Genomic DNA, 9,838 nt, shown 5'->3' on the forward strand with positions numbered 1-9,838 from the left:
CAATGGACATCTTCCAACAAGACTTAACAAACAAAATTTTCATGTATAACTACTCTACATACTTATATTAGTAAAATAGTTTATTTTGGGTCAACTTTGGAGATGTGGCGATTCTAGGCACACAAGCAAACCTTATATTTGCGACAAGTAATCACCTTTACATGTGTCAAGTATCTTGGGATCGAGTAAATTATTTTATTAATCATTGGTTCAAAAAGGAAATCAACGTGATAAACCAATGCATGAAGTTTCAGCGACCGAGGTCAAGGAGCGAGTGACACTTACAGCCACATATGTTATGGCGAATGAGGATCGAAACCTATGAGCCGAAATCTAGGTTTATTATTGGTCTTCAAATCATACGATGAGAGCTGGCGTGTGTCGTCATGGTAAACGTTTCTTAAGCTTATTTGTTGTTTTTTTCCCCTACTTTATCTAGAAGGTGAGATGTTTCTGGACGGGTAATGGGGAGACAGGACTTTAGTTAATTGTGATTTAAGATTATGTCTTACAAAATCACACAATATTAAAAGGTGACAAGATCTTGGTTGTGTCGTATAAGTTAGGGACTTTTGTTGTATCTTTTTTCAGATTTTTTTTCGGTAAATAGCATATTGACGATTAAATTTTTATTTATCACAGCCTTTAAATTTTGTCTTTTGAATTGTTACCTTCATTGATATGATTGTTATTAATTTTATTACTGATTAAATCTATTATGTGAAGATCAAGTCTATTTATCTTATCAACATATAAATATTTATCATCACTCTGTGGATGTCACTATACCACCAACATCGGAGGAAGATATGTAAACTAATATACAAAATAAAAAAAAAGGAACACTCTATTTTCTTAGAATCTAAATTCTCTTTATTGATCATTTTATTCTTCCGCTCATCATCTCTATTTTCGATCAATTTAATCTTACCTGATATAAATTAAGGATTTAATTAAAAAAATAGAGAATGAGTATTATAACAATTATCCATAAATTTATAAGAAATTACACTATTACCCTTGGGTCAGGTCGGAATTTTTTCACTCTCCACCCAAACCGACCCGGCCTCACCCTTTTATAAAATTCAATCCGACCCAATCGGAACCTAAAATTCTTTTTAAAAAATATTATTTTATCGGATAGAATCGAAATCCGTCGATTTCGGATTAAATTCTCGTCCCTACTCCTACTCCCTATATACGACATTCACTGTTTTTTTTCTTTCAAAACCACCGCTCAAACTAAAAGGATAAACTTAGGGGGTTATTAAATTGAGTTAATAATCCCCTAAGCTAATTTAAAATTTTTGTTAAAAGTTAATTGGATTTATTATAATATTATGATATTGATTTGATTTGATCTTTTTTTAATCATATACATTACACACAATTTTTTTTATATTCTTTTGCACGTGTAAGTAATATTTGTTGTTTTATTTAATATATTTATAAAATTATTTTTCAAAGAAGGGATTTTAAGAAAAAAACAACTATTGATGAAAGTGTAAAGGAGTCAAAGAATTATTGGAAAGAAATAGTTTGCAGAGTTGTGATCGAAGGATCAAATTGAATAATATATAAAAGTTAAGGATTAAATTGAAAAGAGATTTTTTTTGAAACACTAGTATTCTAAGATTGAGGAGTATGAGATTCAAAATTGGTAAAGATAAACTTGAATGAAGGATAAATTGAAAAAAGAATTAGAAAAATTAGAGACCAAAAAATAAAATAAAAAATTCAAACTCAATCCAAGTTTAAATTTAAATTAAAATGTGACAACTAATTCAAATTAACTTGAATAATTTAAAAAAAATTGTTAAAGCCAAATCAAATTATTTCATCCAATTATTTAAGGCATGACGATAAAATTACCCTTAATGTTTGCAAAAATTGTCACTTTTCCCCATATCTTTTTTTTTTGAATTATTTTAGCCCCTAACATTTTATTTTGAAGCAAAATGTCCCATGAGTGGATGGAAAACCGTAATTGACTAACAATCAATGCTTCCTATTGATGTGGTAGGTCTATGTGTGATGCTAGATTATAAAAAAATATTTTTAAATATATTTTTACAAGTGTATATGTAATTAATTATAACTATAGTTTACCCTAAAATAATTTTTTGATGAAGTGAAATCATACATGGATTTACCACGTCCGTATGAAACATTGACAGTTAGTCAACTAACCGTTTTCGTCCAATCAGGGGACATTTTGTTCCAAAATGAAACGTTGGGGGCTAAAATACTCCAAAAAATAATAAGGGACAAATTAATCATTTATGCAAATGTTAAGGGTAATTTTATTATTATGCCATTATTTAAGTTCCATGATAAAATTAGTTTTATTGTCAATACAATATGAAACTGATAAAATTAGTATCAAAATCTTTTTGAGTGAGAGAAGTTTTCGTGGCAATTTCCTTCAATGTAATGAAACGCTGTCAACTTTTCGTCTATCGTGGATCGTGTACTTAACTAACCTTACCCACCGATCATCGTCAACTTTAAGACGGCAATATTTCTCTACACTCGATGTGATCCATGGCTTCAAAATTCAAAGGACCTATAACATGTATTCAACCAATCAACTTGAGAACAAAATGGTGGCATGCCATTTTCAAAATGTTTACGTGATCAAGTCTTAAACACCTCAAGTAACAAATCAAATATACATATACCTTTCTCAACAAATAATAAATTAATTGATTGAAATTAGAAATATCAAAGGACCAACTTTTTTTAAAAAAATAATCACAATTAATTTTGATTTTAGTATGATCATTATCCTATTTCCTAAAAAATAATTAAATAGAATATACGATGTCATTACTTTCTAAAGTTAATGACTTCCCATTTTTCTTTCTAATGTACAATTAATATCCCCACCTCTTTAAGATATGATGCACTCGTTATGGACATTGTCACAGTTGTCCATCCCGTCTATCCCACTCATTTGGGATTTCAACATAGAATCGTACAACCAAATAATTGTTCTAATCAGTGGTGAATCCATAAAAAATTCGTAGATCAAACTAATATAAACATAATAAAATTTACATCTAAAATAATCTTTATATATTTTTAATGTAAAAATATAGTGTGTATATATATATATATATATATATATATATATATATATATATTAAATCTAAAAAGAGTATATTAATTGGACTAAGATAATTTTCTTGACATAATTCATACATATTTTTTTATTTAGGGTAAACTAACTATTTGGTCACCCCACATATTACTTCATTTATATTTTGGTCATTTAACTACTATTTTTTTCAAAACCATAGCCAACCTTACGATTTGATTCTATTTTGATCACCTACCATTAAAAAAGTAAGAACGATGTTAATATGATATTTTTTAATTATTTTTCAATCATGACGTGAAATTATCTTATGATGATATGTCAACATTAACGTTGATCTTTTAAAGACTAGTGACTAAAACAGAAACAAAATATAACATTAAGTATGATTTAAAATAAATAATAATTAAGTGACTAAAACAGAAACTAAATAATAAATGGGTTAACGAAAAAATAATTTATCTTTTTTTAGCATGGGGCCGTAGCCTAGGTAAGCCTAAGCTTAGATATGTCCCGGTTCTAATATCATTTATTAAAAAACTATATTTTCAAAGGGTGGAAAATACATAAGAAAATTTTAAGTTATTACCGTGCCGTAAATTGATGGATAAATAATCAAATAGTCGCCTTTGTAAACGTGTGATACGTAGAGAAGAAGCTATATGTGTCAGAAGGCCGGCGCCAAATCATATTGACTTCAATGATGCTACCCCTTCTTGTTTCCAACTCTCTGTATATAAATGGAGCTTATTCTTCCCCTTAGGATCGACAGCTTACACTTTAACTTCTCCATTGTTAACAGCACCATCCGCTTCATACTTGCTTTGGAAACTTGTTATAATCCAATGGGAAGAACTCCTTGCTGTGACAAAAATGGCCTCAAGAAAGGTCCCTGGACTCAAGAAGAAGACCTTAAACTCACCAACTATATTCAGGTTCATGGACCTGGAAACTGGCGTACTCTCCCTAGGAATGCTGGTATGCATTTGTGTTTCTCTAATATTGTCAGCACACACATGTCACTTGATTAATTGTTGTTTATTTGAACTGTTTAGGGCTCCAAAGATGTGGGAAGAGTTGTCGTCTCAGATGGACAAACTACCTAAGACCTGATATCAAGAGAGGCAGATTCTCCTTTGAAGAAGAAGAAACTATAATTCAACTGCACAGTGTTTTGGGGAACAAGTAGGTTAATCATGTTCATATAATGATATGATGTTAGAGTTTTCGAGGGTTTACTGAATTTTGTTCTGGATTGAATATCAGGTGGTCGGTCATTGCCGGTCGCTTGCCGGGAAGGACAGACAACGAGATCAAGAATTACTGGAACACTCATATAAGGAAAAGGCTTTTGAGAAATGGAATCGATCCGGTGACACATGCTCCACGGCTTGATTTTCTTGAACTTTCTTCCATTCTCGGCTTGACTTTGTGCAGCCAATCTGTTGTTAACGCGTCCAACTTGTTAGGTGCACAAACTTTCCTAAATCCTCAGCTGCTAAGCCTAGCCAACACGATCCTGTCTTTGAAGCAAGAAAACCCAGAATCAGTGCTGCAATATCTCAACCAAAACCAGCTCTGCACCACGTCTGCCGTTCCATGTACGTCGACGATGATAAACCAAACAGGACTCATGCAGGAAGGGTTTTCTTCCGACATGACAAACTTGAGCTACCCAAATTCCCAAGAAAATTTGACGTCTTCTACTTTAACTAATGCATTTATCGGGCAACCAAACACAACAGTTCCCGTTCTGTCTGAAACTCCGAACATGCAATATTCACTGGATGGCAATCAGAATTATAGCTTTGATTCTGTGAGGTCGACGCCGACATCAAGTCCGACACCTTTGCATTCATCATCTACGTACATGAACAGGTGCAGTACCGATGACGATATAGAAAGCTTCAGCAGCTTGTTTAAATTTGAAATTCCTGAGGGTTTGGATATCCATGATTTTATGTAAATATTATACACTTAATGTTTTGGATTTGTAAACTAAATGCACCATCATTGTTTATAAATTTCGTTCTCTTTTTTTCCAGAGCTTAAGATTTTGGACTTAATGATACAGTATGATAATGTCAACTTTTACAAGCTGATGATGGATGAATTACGTATTCTATTAATCTTGCATAAAGATAGCTAATTATGAAAAAAATTACTGTTAAACCCGTAAGAATGCCAACGCAATCACATTCTAGAAGCATATTTGCCCCCAGCATCGCTATCATTACTTAATCAATCAATCATTATGATTTTCTTTCGGTCATCTTCATCCTTAAGCGATGACAAGTAATTCCGTCACCGAAAGTGCAGTCTTGTCTTTTGCATGTAATTGTTCGATCAATATTTCGTGAAGAGTTTAATCTCTATTTATTTGTGTTTTATTTATAAAATTAATAATATTTTTAAAACTCGTTCATCAAGTAAATTATGTTTACAATGGGATTTTATCGCAACTTCATTTAATTTATCGTTTGATGCGTATTTAAAACTAATGTGTACTCTGGTTATTATATAATTAAATAATTAATGATATTATCGTTTGTATTTATTTTATTTTATCTTATCTTATTTATTTATTAATAAAGATAAATATTAAAATAACATGTGATTTTTTATTAAATGTGCAATGTTATGTATGAACATTGATTCTTTGTTATTCTATATATGATGTTTTGATTTTATTTAAGTTTCACAAATAATTAAAACTGTATTTACGTTTACACACAACTAATTATATTTACGCAATATAAAAAAATAAATGAACGTATTTTTTGAAAGGGATAAAGTATCTCTCAATTCACTCAGATTAATAAATTATAATAATTTTTCAAACACACTACAATTGCGTAATTACATCCAATTACACCCACAAATGATTATAGTGTAAAAAATACTTATATGACTATATAATTATAATTTCAACTATTAAATATGATAAAAATAATTAAAATATAATTATATTTTTCATATAATGATACATAAGATTCCAAACACACTCTTAATCTGAATTAATTAATAATAATATAATATTAAAAATTTTATTGAACATAATATTGGATAGGTAGTTTTCTTTATTTATTTTTCTTAACATGAGTATTCTCTCAATATTTATGTGTCGTCATCATCTTTACTTTTGATTTTTGTTTAGCTTGTAGCTATACCAATTTTAATATTGGTTATCGACCGCCGATGATTATTATTTTTCTTGTTCTATTTTATGTTATGTGATTTTCTTTATTGAGTTTCTTTTTTTAATAAGAAACTATGTCCTTGTGACACATTTTTCTTTGCTCTTGTAGTACGTTCCTTATAAATTATGGTACATTTTTCGTATACCTCTATGGTTGTGTTGGTAATCGTACAAAGATCCTCACGACATTTGTTTGTTAGTGGTTACGTATTGTCAGATCATCTCTTTGGTAAAAGGTTTTTTATTAATATAATCATTTTTATGAAAGTTGTTGGATTCTTTCGATGTTAAACGTTAAAGGTTCCGTTTTTTTATATCTTTGGGTATAATATTTGTGTTTTATGTATGTATGTATTTTTTTTATTATCCCTAATTTTCTCTTCAATTTCGTTATAATTTTATTTTATTATATTATTTTTATTAATGAAATTTAATTATCTTTGTTCAAATTCAAGGTGGATGCGTTTAATAAACAGTGTGAGAATGAGTATTTTTTTTTGAAATAGGGTAATTTGTATTATAGAAATTTACAAAGTAAACCACCTCAAGTACCTCGTTAAAAAACCTCCTTAACCCTAAATAGAGGAAAAATAGTATATCTTGAGGTGAAAATGATCAAACACAAGAAAGCACTAACATCAAAGAGGACAAAACCCAAACCACGACCCAACACAAACAACACCAACATATTCCAAACAGTAAGTGAGAATAAAAATCAGAAGAACAACAACACTGATCTAAATCAAACCCCGTAGCACTGGGATGTAACCGAAACAACAACAGAAACTGATTCACCAAAATCTGCTAAAACACAACTACTTACACTGGAGCACAACTATAAATTCTTCGTTCTTCAATCGAGCTCGCCAAACGTAGCAGCAATGGACTAAAACCAAATTGCAATCACTCACTAACAAGAGATAAACACATCAGCAGAACATAAAAACAAAAGCCACTCAATATCAAAGCCTGAATAAGGAGCTGGAATATCATAAAACAACTACAAACGAATGAGACAACTAATCAAACCACACAAGCTTCTCCCATAAGAGCTAAAAGCAGGATCTGAAAAACAGAAACAATGAAGCAAAAGCCAAGAGGAGAAAACCAAATCGCTTCAGCCGAAAACACTAGATTTCGAAGTTAAACATAGAAACAAGTCACAAACAACCCACCAGTTAAGCCTCACCATCAACCACCACTAATAATAATAGACTCCAAACTTCAAAAAAAATTAGGGCATAAGGGATCAATACCGGGCAAAAGAATTTAACCCACCCCTATCCGATAGCTCAAACGACAACACTCTCTCAAGCACCTACTCTCACGAAGCTGAAAAATCCACACCCAGAGCTTCACCAATTGCTAAAGTTGCTTCAGCTTCCAGAGATATTCCCACCACAGCTTACACTTTCGATCATCGAGACTCTAGGATTATGCAACACACTCCGGCCTTTACTTTCGACTACTTCCTGTTGAAACTATGACTATCTTGGAAGCTCTAACATAAACCCGATTAACCCCCTAAAAGCGTGAAAGAATAACGAACCAATCGAAGAATTTGAGAGATCTTGATTAAAACCTCCTCCAATGCTTGGATAGAAAACACCACTTCAAAAGGCACGTACTGAAGCCTGGAAATAAGAAAAAGATTGGGCCAACCACAACTGCTTTGGAGCTATAATATTTTGATCATCCCAAAACTTGCTTCAGCAAGCTTAATAAAAGGCCCAACGTTTGGCAAAAACAGGACTTCATGAAACCCCACTACACCAGCTGCGAAGATTTCCACGTTGATATCCTCATGCACCACTCTTACTGCCATCATTCCACTAACGATAATATTCCTCTGACACAACGCCTTGATCTGCGCATCCCCCATACCACCTATCTCGAGACCAGTTCTTCTACACATGCCTCTACGCAACCAGAAACGACCACCAAACCATCGACTACTGCATGCCACGCTCCGCCATTGACTAAGGATCCATCCATGAAAGCACGAATATCTTAAAAATGCTGAACTTCCAAAGGAAACAACTACCAAAATATAGAAGCTGCCAGTAATCTCAGACCAGTACTAAAACGGCCATCAACTGACACAATGGGTACGACGAATAAACTATAACCGACAGCCACCTCATTCCCCACAACAAGAAACTCGAAACCAGCATCTGCAGCATGACCCTCCTGCAACCTAGAAAAAATAACTCATCGCCGACAACTGTTGTAGCATCCCAAAATACGGGTTAGTGACTAAATCGTAAAACTTCAGAGTTTGGTAATTAAAGTAGGATATTTGAATAGTTCAATGATTTATTCGGAAGTATTTTCTGAAGGTATTAGTAATTAAAGGAATTAAAGGGCAAAATGGTCATTTAACCATTAAATGAATTAAAATGTGATATGTTGGGGATAAATACGGGGGAAATGGATAAGAAGAAATATCTAGAGATTATTCTTCTTCTCCTCTTTGTTCTTCCATACGAGAGAGCCATAACATAAGGTGAGTTTTCTGATTTGTTAGTTATTTGTTAAATTAAAGGTTAGGTTTTGATCATTAGATGATAACTAAGCTTAAGGAAAGCTTAAGTTGTCTTATGATCAAAAGATGAAGAAATTATAAAAGATTAAAGGAAACGGGATTTTATATGAAATTATGGAAAAGAGTTGATAAGTTGAATTTGAAGTTAAATTTGACTTGTCATCATGTTAATTAAGGAATATGAAGTGTTAGAATTGTATTTAGAACATATTGAAATTTGAGTATGATTCTTGAATTACATATGAAGGATAGGATTTTGAAGTTATAGATGATTTTCATGGATATAAGTTGGTTTAAGTAATGGTAGTTGAGTTTAATGACATGGTAGGGGTTTAAAATAGAAGAATTGAATGAAGAATTGATGATTTTCGGGCTTAAAATGTAATTTCTGGGTAGAGGGAACCGATACCCTATGAATGGGAATCGATTCCCCCTCTTGAACGAAAAATTCCAGTATGTTCAGGGGGTATCGATTCCCCTGGGGGGGTATCGATTCCCCCTAAATGAAAAATGGAATTTGGTTCTTTAATTTGGTTTAAGTTGTTAACATCAAGTTTAAGGTTTAGGCTTCTGATAGTTGTTTTGAAATGTTATATTTATGTAGATATTGAGTCTAAACAAGTTCCGGAATAATCAAAGGATTAGGATCGAATCAAAGCAAATAAGGCTAAGGTGAGTGCAATTTTAATTGTACTTATATTATTGAACGAACATTGGCTTGCGATGAGCTAGTGATGGAGTTACTATGGTAAGAAGTGACTCCTAAAATGTTATTTGATTTGTGATTCTTATATGTGCATGAATACATGAAATGGGTATAGGTTATTATATATGTTACATAATATGCATAGACATAAGAGCATAAAACATAAGATATATGATATGATATACATGATTATATGCATATGTGATATATGCTATGAGACATGACCAATGTGAAATGAGATAAGCTATGTGATATGATATGAAATACATGGTTACACGTACATGTGGT

The 9,838-nt window shown here is 31.9% G+C and overlaps 1 protein-coding gene across 1 annotated transcript; it reads left to right on the forward strand.

Moving 5' to 3' along the window:
• The first annotated feature begins 3,856 nt into the window (after nt 1–3,856).
• LOC120175456 (transcription factor MYB41-like) lies at nt 3,857–5,123 on the forward strand. Its single transcript, XM_039182081.1, has 3 exons — nt 3,857–4,078; nt 4,156–4,285; nt 4,367–5,123. Exons 1-3 carry the CDS (start codon nt 3,946–3,948, stop codon nt 5,064–5,066), a joined length of 963 nt encoding a protein of 320 aa, XP_039038012.1. The 5' UTR covers nt 3,857–3,945; the 3' UTR covers nt 5,067–5,123.
• The last annotated feature ends 4,715 nt before the right edge of the window (nt 5,124–9,838 follow it).

Source organism: Hibiscus syriacus, unplaced genomic scaffold, assembly GCF_006381635.1.
Source record: "Hibiscus syriacus cultivar Baekdansim isolate YM2019G1 unplaced genomic scaffold, ASM638163v2 tig00112206_pilon, whole genome shotgun sequence".
NCBI classification, from domain to species: Eukaryota; Viridiplantae; Streptophyta; class Magnoliopsida; order Malvales; family Malvaceae; genus Hibiscus; species Hibiscus syriacus.